Here is a 16,447-nt window from a genome sequence, read left to right as displayed (position 1 = left end):
GGTCCCTGCCAGGCCCTCGGCCAATCCAGGACACTTTCCTTTTCCATCTGAGATGTGGTAGATGGGGGAGAGTTGTAGGGAGAGTAGCCTTTGATCCTTTGCTACTCTGGTGTGAGGAGATGGGGGGGAGTTCCTTTTGGTTCAGCTTTAGGATATTTACAGTAATTGGCGTTAGGATCCCTTCCCCCAGACCCAGGTGTTTTCCTTTTGATCCAGCTTTGGGAAGTCAGCATGAATTGGCCTCAGATTCCCTGCCCCCAGACCTTGGTGTTTTTCCTTGATTCAGCACGAATTGGCCTTAAGTTCCCTGCCTCCAGACCCTATTCTCCTGCCTCACACCCAGCAAGGAGTCAAGACCAGCTTGGGAAAGAGAACATGGCAAAGGGTAGGAGCAGAAGGTAGTTGTACAAATATAAGCTGCAACTGATACAGGAGCTTAAAAGAAATTGTTTAGGCTGTTAGTGAGGGTAAGAGAGTCCTCAGTAAGGTTTCCCTTTTAATAAAAAACCAGCTTCAAAATCATTTCTAACAAAGAGCAGCCTGAAAAATCAAGCAGCACACATAGAAAAGCAAGCTAGAACCTTGCAGAGGTAAATGCCGGCAGCTGTGCCAATAGAAAAGGGCTACCTAGGAGCCAGGCATATCCAACATGGAGGCTCCATCTTCCCTTTTCTTTGTCACCACATGTACAGTCAGGGAACAGGCAACATGGCACCAGCCAGGTAGCAAACCTATCTGCATAATAAAAGATTAGGGCGGGGTTGCTAGCTTCTTCAAGCACCATGTAAATGGCGCACCTGGTCCGACCAATCCTTTGCACTCTATGTAAATCAGATACCAGCTCCTCAAACTCATCTATAAAACCACCCACATCTCTCCCTGAACCTGGAAATGTTGGGGGACCCCTTCCTCTGCACGAGGCAGCTTTTCTCTTTCTTTCACCTATTAAACTTCTGCTCTTAAACTCAGTCCTTGTGTGTCTGCATCCTCGATTTCCTTGGCATGAGACAATGAACCTAAGGAATTACCCCAGACGAATGATGCTGCTTCCCAACTACATGACCAGTAGCAAAAATGATTGCAAGATTTATGAATGTATCATTCTTAATTTGATATAAATTTATGGAAATATGTGTGTGGAATTACACACACATAGACACACACACACACATATATATTTAAAATTTTCCCTTCTACTATTCCCCTACCATCTAACACAAAATATGTTAATAGTAGTTAACTTTATATCTCTATTTAAGTTATAGGATATAAAAGGAGGCATGTGACTGAGCTAAAAGAAGAATTCAAAGAAGAATGAACATCACCCAGAAGTGAAAAAGGGACTTTTTATCCTTTCTTGGGAAAATGGGTAGCATGTTTTTGGTGGAATGGGGGATTGTTGCATCATGTTAGGCAGAGGCATGACTTTGCTATTGCTTTTATCTGAAAACTAAATATGGGTTAAAGAGATATTTATAGGTACCTAGTTAAAAAGTGTATACTTGGGCCAGGCGCAGTGGCTCATGCCTGTAATCCCAGCACTTTGGGAGGCTGAGGTGGGCTGATCACGAGGTCAGGAGATGGAGACTATCCTGGCCAACATGGTGAAACCCCATCTCTGCTGAAATACAAAAAATTAGCCAGGCATGGTGGCAGGCTCCTGTAGTCCCAGCTACTCAAGAAGCTGAGGCAGGGGAATCCCTTGAACCCGGGAGGCAGAGGTTGCAGTGAGCCGAGATCGCGCTACTGCACTCCAGCCTGGTGACAGAGCAAGACTCTGTCTCAAAAAAAAATAAGTGTATACTTGATGATTTTGTAATATGTCATCTTAGTGTATACTTGGTGATTTTGTAACATGTCATCTTAGGTAGGCTAACCCATGTTTTCCAGGATTCTTATCCTGCATATTTCTAGTTAGGGTGGACCACAAGATAGATTTTGCATAAAATTTGGGAGGTGGAAGTAAAACAGTAGCCATATTGCTTTTTACATTCAGGAGGTCAGTGAAGGGGCAGAAGATGCTATTGCAACTCATGCACATTGTTGTTTACTGGTTTACCTTGTTGATATGGGACAACAACAAGACCTGATATAACTCATCCCAGATCCTCCTTCAGATTTTCTAAATTCTGGGCCAAGCATGTCTTTAGTTCCATGATAAAGGGCTCAAGAGTCTCCTGCACAACACCTACATCATTAAAGTAGAGCAGACTAAGAGACTAATACAGGTTCTGGGTTTATGCTCAGGGATTCTAGATTGTCCTTATTCTCTCCCACTTTACATCCAACTTCCCTTCCTGAATATGTGCCTTGCAGGTCTAAAAGTTTTTTAGACAAGGTCTTGCTCCATCCGTGGCACAATTATAGCTCACTGCACTCCCATGGATTCTCACTGTGTTGCCCAGACTGGTTTCAAACTCCTGGCCTCAGCAATCCTCCTACCTCACCCTCCCAAAGTACTGGGATTATAGGCATAAGCCACTGTGCCTGGCCCCATCTTGCAGCTCTGAAGCTCCAATATCAGACGAGAGCTTTACAGACTGTTTTAAACAGCTCCCACAATTGCATAAGGTCAAATCCCTGTAAATCTAGCTAGCTATCATCTGTCATCTATCTATTTATTTATCTTCTAGTGATTCTGATTATCCAATTAGACTTTGAGTAATAAGATGGCTTTAATAGAGTAGACAGGGTTTAAAAGAAAATTAGTGAACTGGAAGATAAGTCAGAAGAAATTATCCAGAGTACATCATAGAGAGACTGCCACCCAAAAAAGGGAAGTTACAAAACAGATTATTATAAAAACATAAGTAATAGATTTAAATGTCTAACATATAACTAATAATAAGAACAGAAGAAAAAAAGAAAGAGGAGGAGGACATATTTGAAAAGAAAAGCCTGGCTGGGTGTGGTGGTTCACGTCTGTATTCCCAGCACTTTGGGAGGCCGAGTCGGGTGGATCTCTTGAGATCAGGAGTTCAAGACCAGCCTGGCCAACATCGTGAAACACTGTCTCTACTAAAAATACACAATAGCCAGGCTTGGTGGCCCACACCTGTAATCCCAGCTACTTGGTAGGCTGAGGCAGGAGAATTGCTTGAACCCAGGAGGTGGAGGTTGCAGTGAGCTGAGATTGTGCCACTGTACTCCAGCCTGGGTGACAGAATGAGACTCTGTCTCAAAAAAAAAAAAAAAAAAAAAAAAAAAAAAAAAAAAAGAAAGAAAAAAAAGAAAAGACAGACTTTTCCAGATTGTTGAAACTCACCAATTTACAGATCAAGACATTAAACAAATACTAGGCAGGATCATCAAAAGAAATCCATACTAAGACACACCATACTGAAACTACAGAAAAGCAGAGAAAATATGTAAAATAGCCACAGAAAAGTTTTAAAAGTTTACCTTCAGAATAATGACAATTAGACTGCCAGCTGTCTTCACAGCAGCAACAAGGGAATGCAGAAGACAATAAAATTATATCTTCAATAAATTGAAAGAAATAAAACTTAGGAACTAGAATTCTATACCTTGAAACAATATTATTCAAAAATGGAGGTGAGCTATAAGATATATTTAGGAAAACAAAAACAGAGAGGTCACTATGAGCAAATTATTTAGGAGATTCTGAATAAATTTAGAAATTAGAAAGAATGAATTTGATAGCAGCAAATCTCAGGTGAAAGGTTTGAGTTACAAGAAAAAAATGGAGAATGAAGAAACTGATCATTCTAAGTAAATATTTAGTGAATAGAACAATATTACTAAGGTATTTGGTAGTTAAAGTTTATATATGATGGGATTTCTGGTTCTAGGTAACATAGTAAAAGCACATTATATCCCCTGAATATAGGTTTACCTAGATAGGATGCATGGAATTGTTTGAAGACTCTAGAAAGTAATTAAAGCATGCAGATTGGTGAAGAAGATGACAATTCAAAGTACCACTGAAATAGTGTTAAGTTTTAAATTTTCTTCTTTCTGTGGTCCTCCTGCCACTAAGCCCAAACATAGGTACAATTGCAAATGTATGCAGAAGTGGGGGTAACTGAAGCTCAAGCTTTCTGGTTGGACAACCAGAACATAAAGCTTCAGGGACCTGAAAAATTTCTAGAAGACCATAATGAAGAAGGGGCCTAGAAAAATGACATCATAAATTTCTGAACCCCCAGGCTTACCATACAGTTGCACATGCATGGATCTGATCCTAATTGGCATGCCAAAGACTTTTGAGAGTTGAATAGACATAATTCATCCATGTCTTGACTGGTCCCTGGTAGTACAGATCTAAGATTCAAATAGCATTGCAAAGGCATTCAGTTGAACAGGCACTGGAATCGCAGTGTGTTAGAAATCGAGGCCTGAACCTAACCTGATCTATTACCTATAAAAACAAAAACATAAACATTCTGCATAAGATTTAACTAAGATCCAGAGGTTTTATAGCATATTATTATTCAGAATCTCCAGGATACAATTCAAACTTATTTGGCATACAAAGAACCAGGAAAATCTCAAATTGCCTGGGAAAAGACAATCAACAAATGCCAAAGCCGTGATGACTTATATGTTGGAATTATCTGACAGACTTTGAAACAGATTTTTATAAAAATGCTACACTAAATGCCCTTGAAACAAATGGAAAAAGTAGAGCATCTCAGTAAAAAAAGAGAAGACATAAAGAACCAAATGGAATTTTGAGAACTGAAAAATATAAAAACTAAAATTAAAAACTCAATGAATATTCAAAGACACAATAAGTAAATCAAATATAGAATATCCCAAAATGTTAAAGCAGAAAAGAAAAAAATAGAAGAGCAATAAGAGAATGAATAGAAAAAATGTTAAAGATAGACTTAAAATCAAACATATTAATAGGTACATTGGATGCAAGTGGGATAAATTTACCAAATAAAACAAAGAGATTGTCAGAATGGATAAATATGATCTAGCTGTGTGTTCTCTACAAGAAACTCATTTTATTTTATTTTATTTACTTATTTATTTATTTATTTATTTTTTTTTTTTGAGATGGAGTTTCGCTCTTGTCACCCAGGCTGGAGTGCAGTGGCACAATTTCAGCTCACTGCAACCTCCACCTCTCAAGTTCAAGGGATTCTCCTGCTTCAGCCTCCTGAGTAGCTGGGATTACAGGTGCACTCCGCCATGCCCGGCTAATTTTGGTATTTTTAGTAGAGATGAGGTTTCACCATATTAGCCAGGCTGGTCTCGAACTCCTAAGCTCAAGTGATCCTCCCACCTCAGCCTCCCAAAGTGCTGGGATTACATGTGTGAGCCACCACCCCTGGCAAGAAACTCACTTTAAACATGATATGGACAGGTTAAAAGTAAAGGTTGGTAGAATACATACTAAGAAACACTAAACCAAAGAAAGCCAAAGTGACTGTATTAATATCAAACAAAGTGGACCTTACAGTAAAAAATTAGCAGAGATAAATATAGATGTTGTGTAATTACAAAAAGGCAGATTCACCATAAAGTCATAATAGTCCTAAATAGGTATGCACAAATATACAAAGCACATGGAAAATTCACCAAGATAAACCATAAACTGGGTTATAAAATAAACTTTAACAAATGTAATAGTATTGAAATAATAGAGAGTATATTTGTTAACCATAATGGAATTGAATAAGAAATCAATAATAAATAACAACAACAACAACAAAACCTCCAAATACTTGGAAATTAAACAACATACCTCTAAAAATTCCATAGGTCAAAGGAGGATTCACGACGTAAATCAGAAAATATCTTGAACTGAAGCCAGGTGCAGTGGCTCACACCTGCAATCCCAGCACTTTGGGAGGCTGAGGCGGGTGGATCACTTGAGGTCAGGAGTTCAAGACCAGCTTGGCCAATATGGTGAAACCCCATCTTTACCAAAAATTAGTGGGGTGTGGTGGCATGCACCTGTAATCCTAGCTACTCGGGAGGCTGAGGCAGGAGAATTGCTTGAACCAGAGAGGAAGAGGTTGCAGTGAGCTGAGATTGCACCACTGTACTCCAGCCTGGGCGAAAGAGCAAGACTCAAGTCTCAAAAAAAAAAAAAAAAAAAAGAAAGAAAATATTTTGAGCTGAATGAATGTGAAAATGCAACATAGCAAAATTTGTGAGATATGGCTAAAGCAGTATTTATAGGAATTTTAGAGCTCTAAATACTTAAAGATCTCAAATAAATAAACTTTTACCTTCAGAAATTAGAAAAAACAAGCAGAAAGAATGATATATTAAAGATAAAGGCAGAAATCAATGAAAGATAAGAGCAGAAAAACAATAAAGTTAAACCAAAATCTAATTATTTGAAAAGATAATTGATAATCTCTAGCAAAACTGAAAAGAAAAAGGAGAAAAGATACAAATTACCAATCGGACATGAAAGAGGATATTTCAGTACAGACTCCACCGATAATTTAAAAAAAAAAAGTAAGTCAATTTTATGAAACCCTCTTAGATTAAAAGCCAAATCCTCACAAACCACAAACCATGTAAACTCATCTAAGGTAAAGTACACAATCTAACAGAACAATAACTATTGAAGAAATTAAATTCATAGCTTAAAACCTTCTAAAATAAGAAATCTCAAGCCCCAGATGGTTTTTCTGGAGAATTCTACCAAACATTTAAGGAAGAAATACCAGTTTTATATGACCTCATGCAGAAAATAGAAAAGAAAGGAACACTTCCCAAATTATTTTATTAGGCATGCATTAATCCAATTCCAAAAACAGTCAAAAACAAACAAAGAAAACTGCAGACCAATATCCCTCCTGAGCATAGATTTTTAAATCCTTAACTAAATGTTAAAAATCAAATCCAACAATATAAAAAGAATAATATGCAACAACTAAGTGGAGTTCATATCAGAAATATAAGGTGGTTTGTTATTTGCAAATCATTCAGTGCAATCCAACATGTTGTGAGTCAAAACAAGAAAAACTATATGATCTCATCAACTGATGCAGAAAATTATTTGACAATATCCAACATCAATTCAGCAAATTAGGCATAGATAGATTTCCTTAACAGAAAGATTTCCTTAATAGATAAACCTTAACAAATGACATAGAATTGAAATAATATAAAGTATGTTCTCTAACTACGGTGGAATTAAAAAAGAAATCAATAATAAATAACAAAAATCTCAAAAACAAAAAAATAGATTTCCTCCATCTGATAAGGGCATGTCAAAAACTACGGCTAATAGCATACTTCATATGATTGAATGCTTTCCCTCTAAGATTTTGAAAAAGCAAGAGATATAAAAACTGAAAAAAGGCAATTTTTAACATAAAAAATAAATGAAGAAAGTCATTTTTCTGAGTGAAAAAAGCCTTACACAAAACAGCATTTATTCTATTTATAAATCACACCATGTTTTAAATCAGGCAAAACTAACTTATAGTGAAAAAAGTCAGAGGAATGGTTGCCTCTGGATGCAGATGAGGATTGAATGGGCAGGGGTGGAGGGAAATTTCTAGGGTATGGTCATGTTTTATGTTTTCATAAGGATTTGGGTGACACAGGTGTATGTATTTCCTGCATTTTTCAGAACTCATCAAATTGTTTTCTCAAGATTCTGCACCTCACTGTATGTAAAATTTACCTTAAAATGGTACTGCAAAAATATTACATTCTAATTAATGATTTGTATGCTGAAGTGTTTAGAAGGTGCTATAGACTGAATGTTTGTGTTCCTCCCAAATTTATGTTGAAAATTTGAAATTTTGAAATTCAGTATGTTGAAACATAATCCCCAATGTGATGGTATTTGAAGATGAGGCCTCTGGGTGGTGATTAGGTCATGAGGTTGGAGCCCTCTTGAATGAGATTAGTACCCTTATAAAAGAGAAACCAGAGGGCTCCCTTGTCGATTCCACCATGTGAAGAAACCAGAGGGCTCCCTTGTCGATTCCACCATGTGAAGACACAATGAGAAGACAGCCATCTGTGAATCAGGAAGCCAGCCAAATCTTCTGGCACCTTGATCTTGGACTTTCTGGACTCAAGAACTGTGAGAAATAAATTTCTGTTGTTTATAAACCACCAGTCTATGATAATTTGTTATGGTGGCCCAAACAGACTAAAACCAGTGAAGTCTGCAACTTACTTTGAAATGTGTCTAAAGATAAAATCAACTGATGGATGGATAAAGGAAAGAATAGATAGCTAATAGTGTAATAAATATGGTAAAATGTTAACAAAGTAACAAGTAACAGAAAATTGTGAGAAACCTCTGGAGATTCCATGGCAATGGTGGAGTTTGTGGGACTAGGTGCTGTTTTAAACTGATGGCTGTGGGTTGGTGTCTTAGTATGTTTTGTGCTGCTATAACAGAATACCTGAGACTAGTTGACTTAGAAACAACAAAAATGTATTCCTCACAGTTCTAGAGGCTGGGAAGTCCAAGATCAAGGCACTGCCATGTGGCCTGGTGAGGGCCTTCTTGTTGTGTCCCCACTGGTAGAAGATGGAAGGGCAAGAAAGGGAAGAGCACCATGTCCTCGCATGGTAGAGCCGCAGAAGAGAGAGAAACAACTCCTGCAATCCTTTTTTATGGCAGCGTGAATCCATTCATGAGGGCAAACCCCTCATGACCTCTGCACCTCCCATTAGGCCCCACTTCCCAATACTGTTGCATTGAGGATTAAGTCCCCAACACATGAATTTTGGGGGACACACTCAAACCACAACAGTTGGTGTCTTGGGCCTGGGGCAGGAAGCAGCTTGGGAAGGTTGTGAGAGGATAAATTAGAAAAGAAACTGTTCCAATTGTGCCCTTGTTTCCCTCACCACTGCCTTGGACAGACAGTGACCCACATTTTATATTGGTGTCCTCCAAACTAAAATCAGGGTAGTACAGAGCCTTGAGCTTGTGAAATGCTGAAAAAACAATGAAAAAAAAAAAAAAGACTCATCAGACAGAAACTAAGAGAAAGGTTTTATAGCTATATGAATATTAAAAAAAAAAGATTTAAAAGTCTTTAGGAAAAACAGCATCATTAGAAATGGAGAAAGTTACTAAATAACTTACTAGGAAGGGAAACAACTTTGGGCACTTTTGTACAATATCCTTGTAATAAATGAAGAATATGTGATATAACTGTAAAAGAAGTGGAGAAATACATCATTGCAAGGGATTTAAATTACTTGATTGTTTCATCAAACAGATGAAGAAAAATCAGCAAGGATATAGAAAATAAGAACTTTACAATGAATAATCTTGTCCTACTGGACATATATAGAGTTCTGCATTTAACAATGAGAGAATTTACATTTTTAAAGCACAAATGGAACATTTACAAAAATGAATCTTATACACAAAACCTCAAAATTGTAAAGAATAGGTGTTATACAGTCCACAATTTATGACCTCATGGCAGTTAAGCTAGAAGTTAAAAACACTGCTAAGTAACTCATGGGTTAAAGAGTAAATTATAATAAAAATTATAAAATAACTGAATGAAAATAAAAATACCACATGTTAAAACTTATAGGATTCAGCAAAAGCAGTTCTTCAAGAGAAATTTATAGCCATAAATACTTATAATAGAAAAGATACATCAAAATTAATGAATGAAGAAGTTAAAAATAAAATAATAACCAAAAAGAAAGCGGAATAAAGATATAATATGATTGAGTGAAAATTGATGAAACAGAGACAATAAAAATAAGAGTAAAAAATTATGACCTACAGTAAAAAGTGAATTCTTAGGGAAAAAAATCAATGAATTACTTATATGAAAATTTTTTTCAACCAAACTTGGGAGTATCGGAGGGGTGCAGAAACCGGCGTATACAAAGGACCCACTTTTCATATAATAGAGTTGCCAAGGCCGAGTATGCGTGGATTTTGGTATATGCAGGGGTCTTGGTACCAATCCCCTATGTATGCTGAGGGACGACTGTATATAAAATACGCAGATATCATCCTAAATGGGAAAACTTTATAGTCATCTCCTTGAACACTGGGAAACAAGACAAGGATATCCAACATAACCACTTCTATTTAACACAGGATTGCATGTCCTAGTGCTGGAGATCCCAGCCAGGGCAGAAAAAGAAACTGGAGTCTAAGGATTGGAAAGGAAGAAATAAAACACTAGGTGTGTTGTAACTTGTTATGCAGCAACAGAAAACTAATACAAATACCAAATAGTTAGGAATAAATCTATAAAAGATGCAAGATATTTATATAAATGAAAGACATATAGGAAAAATTTCAACATTGCATTAAGAGATATGAGTCCTAAATAAATGGAGAGATATTACATATTCATAAAATGAAAGACACAACTAAGCAATCGTCAGTTCTTTCAAAATTGGTCTATCAATTCAAGGCAATGCTAATAAAAATCTCAAGTTTTCTTTATGGAACTTGATAACTCTAAAAGTTGTATCAAATTATAAATTCTAAATGACTACTTCTAAACTCTATATTAAAACTTAAGGCCGTGTGTGGTGGCTTAATCCTGTATTGCTAGTACTTTGGAAGGCTGAGGCTGGAGGATTGCTTGAGGCCAGGAGTTCAAGACCATCCTGGGCAACACGGCGAGCCCCTGTCTCTACAAAAATAAAGACATAGGAAAAAATTACAAAATTGTATTAAGAGAAATGAGTCCTAAATAACACAGCGAGACCCTGACTTTACAAAAATACAAATAAATTAGCCAGCCTGGGCACATAATAAGACCTCACCTCTATAAAAAATAAGCCAGATGTGATAGAGTGTACCAGTAGTCCCAGTTAGTTGGGGTGGTGGGGGGGTGTGGACGGCGGGTGATGGTGGTGGCTGAGGTAGAAGGCTGCAGTTCTAGTTCTTGTATTATCTAGTGTGATATCTGTGATACATACACTCCTCCTTATCTGAGGCAACTAAAGACAAGGTGTCACAGATCACTAAGCACTATAATTGTGCCACTGCACTCCAGCACATCTGGATGTGCTGAGGTCATAACAAGGCTTGAGGAGGCACATCTCACACGTGCACATGAAAATCTAATCATCATGCTTATGAGCCGCAAAAGAATTGGAGGCAACATTTTAAAAGTACTTTTTCAGGCCGGGTGCTGTGGTTCACACCTGTAATCCCAGCCCTTTGGAAGGCCCAAGTGGGCGGATCATCTGAGGTCATGAGTTAGAGACCAGCCTGGCCAACATGGTGAAACCCTGTCTCTACAAAATACAAAAATTAGCCAGGTGTGGTGGTGCACGCCTGTAGGCCCAGCTACTCGGGAGGCTGAGACAGGAGAATCGCTTGAGCTCAGGAGGTGGAGGTTGCAGTGAGCCGAGATCATGCCACTGTACTCCACCTGGGTGACAAGAGTGAGACTCTGTTTTAAAATAAAATAAAAGTACTTTTTCAAAGACATGGCTACTGTTCAGATGCTTGTATTTTTAGGGTGTGTGTGTGCGTGTGTGTGTGTTAAAAACTTTCCAGTGAATAACACAAGCATTCATTTGTAACCTCAATGTGTACTGTACAGGGAATTATTCCTCTCAATTTAATTCTAACTCTAAGCCCCTATGCTGGTAGGTAGGCAGAAAATAGTTGTAACTGGGGCTCCGTCCCCCTGCCTAGGGTCACATATACATTTAGGGTTTGTATAAGCTACCAGGAAGGATGGGGAAAAGGCCCCCTAATCCTCCAGCTAGGACGATCACCTAGGAGACCGCTTTTGTCCCAAGCCTGACCAGTCTCCGAATGTCTAGTGGTCCAATATTGGGAGCCTTGGTATACCAGGGCTTATTCTTACCATCTGGGACAAAACACGGGCAATAAAAGGAATTTTTCTTAACACTAAATGTGAAGGAATTCAAAGTAAAGTAATTGGCTTTTTAAAGTATATCCTTGGCCAGGCGCGGTGGCTCATGCCTGTAATCCCAGCACTTTGGACGGCCAAGGCGGATGAATCACTCAAGGTCAGGAGATAGAGACCAGCCTGGCCAACATGGCAGAAACCACCGTCTCTATTAAAAATACGAAAATTAGTAGGCATGATGGTGCGTGCCTGTAATCCTAGCTACTACTCGAGAGGCTAAGGCATGAGAATTGCTTGAACCCGGAAGGCGGAGGTTGCAGTGAGCCGAGATCGTGCCACTGCACTCCATGGGGTGAAGTGAAACTCTGTCTCAAAAAAAAAAACCACCAACAACAAAAACCAACGAAACAAAAATGATATCCTTCCTACTTTCTTGATGTTAAAATGTCTTTTATGAAATAACTGTAAGATGTTTAATATGTTTAATTTATTTAGCAAAATAAAGTGTTGGTACCTTTATGTCCGTTACAATTTTTGTGTGCATAGGGGGTGGGGAAGGTTGACAAAGATAAAAAAAACTGGACATTAAAGTGGTGAAAACCAATTTTATTCAGTAATTACTAACAGAAGGGGAAAGAGCAGCGTTCCATTTCAATGCAGAGATAATTGAGCAGCTTAAAGAGAGAATAAGGGAGGGGGAAAGAGCCGGAATGCATGCAAAAAATTTCAAAGTCAGTCAGTATGAAAGTGATTAGACCAGCTGCATCAGCTAGCTAGCGATTATCACTGAAGTCAGGATTCTACCCTCCCACCAAGAATGGGAGATAGCAACCTTCCAGATGATTAAATTTCAAAGGAATGGCTTTCAGGTCCTTGAGAAAGATACTCCTGAATTGTAGGAGAGAACACATACATGTCAAGGGGACAGAGGAAGGACTCACAATTTTAAGCTTTTTTTTTTTGTAAATGCTCCAAGAAAGGGGGTCAAGCGCCTACGGCCAGGTGGGCAGTGTTTTCTCTGGGAGACATTTAACCCGAGAGGCCTGGGGAGAGATATGCGATCATCCTACGAACACGACCTTATGCTGCTACAAGCCTTGCTATAGTTTGGTGGTCTCTTTTTGCTGAGGTTTGGACAAGGTCATTATGTGACAAGAGTTCTGCAGTTCTCATGATCCATATGTCATTATCAGGTAAAATCTGTTAGGTTTAAAATTAATTAGTGTAATCTCTTTGATACCTATATTGCTCCTTAACTGAGGCAATTAAAGACAAGGTGTCACAGATCTCTAAGCACTTCTAGATTCTAAAAACCCATAGCCTCAAAGGAGCACTGCCCCTCAATGCTCATACACACACACCTCCCCTTTCTGTTACCTAGAGAAAAAGACCAAGGCCTGATGACAAATTTCATCATCAAACTTAAGTGGCGCATGCCAACGGTTAGAAAAGGAGGCTTTTCATCCAGAGAGAACTGCACTGTCCTACACCAACACAAACCAAACACCTTAACGAAGGTTTGAAAGGAATTCTCAGACCTCCAGATACAGGGGACAGGGAAAACAGAAGTGCAAGAAAGAACAGCAACTGTTTACCACAAGGGCCTTTGGATAACTTCAAGAAAGCAGCTACCCAAATTAGCTATAGAAAGGCCTAAAGTAACTAAAACAGTTACAATAAAACCGAAGTCCTGAGATTTTAATGTAACTCCAAATGTTAACATAGTTTCTTCAGATCTATGAAGCTTCCTACAAATTTATTATGGTAAAATGTGGCTATAAGTACAGGTCCTGTCACTGGCTGCATTCAACTGAAAAAAAAAAAAGTGCGACTACAGGTCCTGTCACTGGCTGTATTCAACTTTTTTTTTTTTTTTTAATACAGAGTTTCGCTTTTGTTGCCCAGGCTGGGGCGCAGTGACTCAACCTCGGCTCACCGCAACCTCCGCCTCCCGGGTTCAAGCGATTTTCTTTCCTCAGCTTCCCGATTAGCTGGGATTACAGGCATGGGCTACCACGCCCGGCTAATTTTTATTTTTAGTAGAGACTGGGTTTCTCCATGTCAGTCAGGCGGGTCCCGAACTCCCGAACTCTGGTGATCTGCCCGCCTCAGCCTCCCAAATTGCTGGGATTACAGGCGTGAGCCATTACACCTGGCCTTTATTTTCAATGTATATGTTAATATCAAAAAACTTTACATTTCTAATTTAATCCACTCATTGCAATTGTTTTTGAATGCATTCCATTTATGTATTAGTAAAATGTATTATTAAGGAAAGACAAATTAAGTCAGATATTTGGATTAATTATTAAGTCTATCATTTTAGTAAAAAGCAAGGAACTTTCCTTCAGGACTAATATATTAAGCCAAAACACTGACTTGTCATTAAAAAAATTTTTAAGGTCACTTCATAAGTATAAAAAACTCACGCATGGTCGGGCACGGTGGCTCACGGCTGTAACCCCAGCACTTTGGGAGACACAGGAGGGCGGATCATCTGAGGTCAGGAGTTCCAGACCAGCCTGGCCAAAATGCGGAAACCCCATCTCTACCAAAAATACAAAAATTAGCCAGGCCTGGTGGTGCGTGCCTGTAGTCCCAGCTACTACGGAGGCTGAGGCAGGAAAATTGCTTGAACCCGGGAGGCAGAGGTTGCAGTGAGCCGAGAGCGCGACACTGCACTCCAGCCTGGGCGACAGAGGAGACTCCATCTCAAAAAAAAAAGCATGCCTAGTACTTTTTATTTATAAAATACTCCCATACATTTTACATGTTAATATTATTACGAAATAGTAACGTTTATATAATTATTTCAATAGCTATTACTATTTTAAGTAATATTTGGGTAAATTTAACAGCAAATATAAGAAAAAACTGCATGGCAAGCTATTTTCCTTAAAACACGATTCTGAGCACTAAACGTTACAAAAACAGATACTTGCTACAACTGTGAAGGAGAAACTGCATTTCCCTATTACAAGAACAAAGGTTTTAACAAAAAAATTTAAGGATTCTACAGCCGCCTTGTTCTTTGTTATCCCACCCCTGTCCGCCTCGGCTAATGGTTTTGGGGCCCGTTTGCTTGGTGCGTCTGGAACTCCTCAGGCAGCGGGCGTCTCGCAGGAAAAACCGCGGCCCGTACTGGGCCGGGAGCAGAGGCACTGGTGGCCCTGGTAGGTCCCGTGGGCCGCCTCCCCCTCCTGCAGACACTCCAGGAGCCATCCGGCCGCGTCTCTCGCAGCCCGGCCCCGCCACTAGGCTGCCGCCTCCGCCGCTGCACAGAGAAGGGCGAAGACCCGCCCCTGCAGGTGATTGACGGGCACTCTCCTCCAATGATCAACGCGCTCGGCCCCGGGGGGCGGGGCAAGGGCCGCGGCTCGCGGAGGAATCTCTCTTGCCCTTTAGTCCCGGGCAAGGTGTTGCGGCCGGCGCCATTTTCTCGAGCCGCCTGTTTCGGGTGCCGCCATGTTGGTGAGGAGAAATCACCGTTACGGCCACTGTCCAAATCCCCGCGTCGCTGCACGCCGCCCGCCCGCTCCCACGCCACAGCCACCGGCGGCGAATAGAGACTAGAGCGGCAGCGCCGGCAGCGCGGGGCCGTTGCCCAGTGTTTGCAGTTAGAGCCCCACCTCTCTGGCGTGGTTGTTAATAGACTGGAAAGTCTGTGTCTGTGTCGCTCACTAGTAACCGTGAGTTTTTACCACTTCGTCACCTGTCGGCGGCGGCCGGGAGCAGGTTCCCGCAGGCGGCGCAGGGGTCTTCCCCGCGCCCCGCCGCCGCCGGCCTCGCAGACCTGCCCTCCAGCCCCGCCCCGTTCTTGACCAAACATGACAGACTCTGAACATGCAGGGCACGACAGGTCGGGAACCCTTCTTGTCTGTCTTTCTGTCGGATGAGAGGAGGGGTCTGGGGCGGCGGGAGCGGGCCGGGGCCGGGCGCCTCCTGCATGACCTAGACGTCTCTGTGTGGCTCCGTCAGTTCCATGACGCGCACCCTTATGTAAACTGCTGGATCGCGGCCGCGGGGGAGGTCGGCCCGGCCGCGCCCGCCTCCCCGAGCCGGGGTCGCTGCTCGCCGGCGCCGGCCCCGCCCCCGGCCGGGCACGTGCGAGCCCCCCGCCCCCGGGCGGGCTCCGTGTGCGCCGGGCGGCTCTCAGCGTCCCGGCTCGGTGCTGAGGTCCTGCCTCTTCCTGTCCAGGTGTCGGTGCTCCCGGCCAGATAGGACCAGCCAGGAATTTTCAGGAACGGGTGTTTTGCTATTTGACTACTTCCCGAGAACCGAGAACACCTCTAAAAAATAAACATTTGGTTTTCAGGGAAGTTTTAAGCAGAACCAAAAGGCCATCTGTTGTATACAGTCTTATCCCTTGGAATTTGAGATGGCAAGTTTCAAGTTCAATATGTTAACACAAAATACTTAGGCTTTGCAGAAACTTAGTTTAGCATAGTTTTACCCTAACGGAAAAACTCCATGGATTATTCCGGCTAGCCCAATTTTCTAGATGGTGTGTATCACTTGAATATTGAGATTCTGATTTTTTATTTTTGCTCTGTGCCTTAAGAGGCACATTCTTGATTCCATTCGAGTTTGGGGACATTTACAAAGTATACTGTAGCATACTTAAATTTTGGTTATAATTCAAATTTTCATTCGTATATATCTTTAAA

The 16,447-nt window shown here is 40.6% G+C and overlaps 1 protein-coding gene and 1 pseudogene across 1 annotated transcript in view; one reads left to right on the top strand and one right to left on the bottom strand.

Annotated features, from left to right (window-relative positions):
- Positions 1-10,951: 10,951 nt before the first annotated feature.
- On the bottom strand, positions 10,952-11,048 carry LOC115838489 (annotated as a pseudogene).
- A 4,147-nt stretch (positions 11,049-15,195) lies between these two features.
- ZC3H6 (zinc finger CCCH-type containing 6) overlaps positions 15,196-16,447 on the top strand; it is a 58,911-nt gene continuing 57,659 nt past the window's right edge. Inside the window, exon 1 of the mRNA XM_030827625.1 lies at positions 15,196-15,639. Within this exon, the coding sequence (XP_030683485.1) occupies positions 15,608-15,639 (32 nt within the window). The 5' untranslated portion in view covers positions 15,196-15,607. The remainder of the gene's footprint in view (positions 15,640-16,447) is intronic.

Source organism: Nomascus leucogenys, chromosome 14 (assembly GCF_006542625.1).
Source record: "Nomascus leucogenys isolate Asia chromosome 14, Asia_NLE_v1, whole genome shotgun sequence".
Taxonomy (NCBI): Eukaryota; Metazoa; Chordata; class Mammalia; order Primates; family Hylobatidae; genus Nomascus; species Nomascus leucogenys.
The sequence above is the reverse complement of the archived record's forward strand: the minus strand, read 5'-3'. Positions and strand labels throughout refer to the sequence as shown.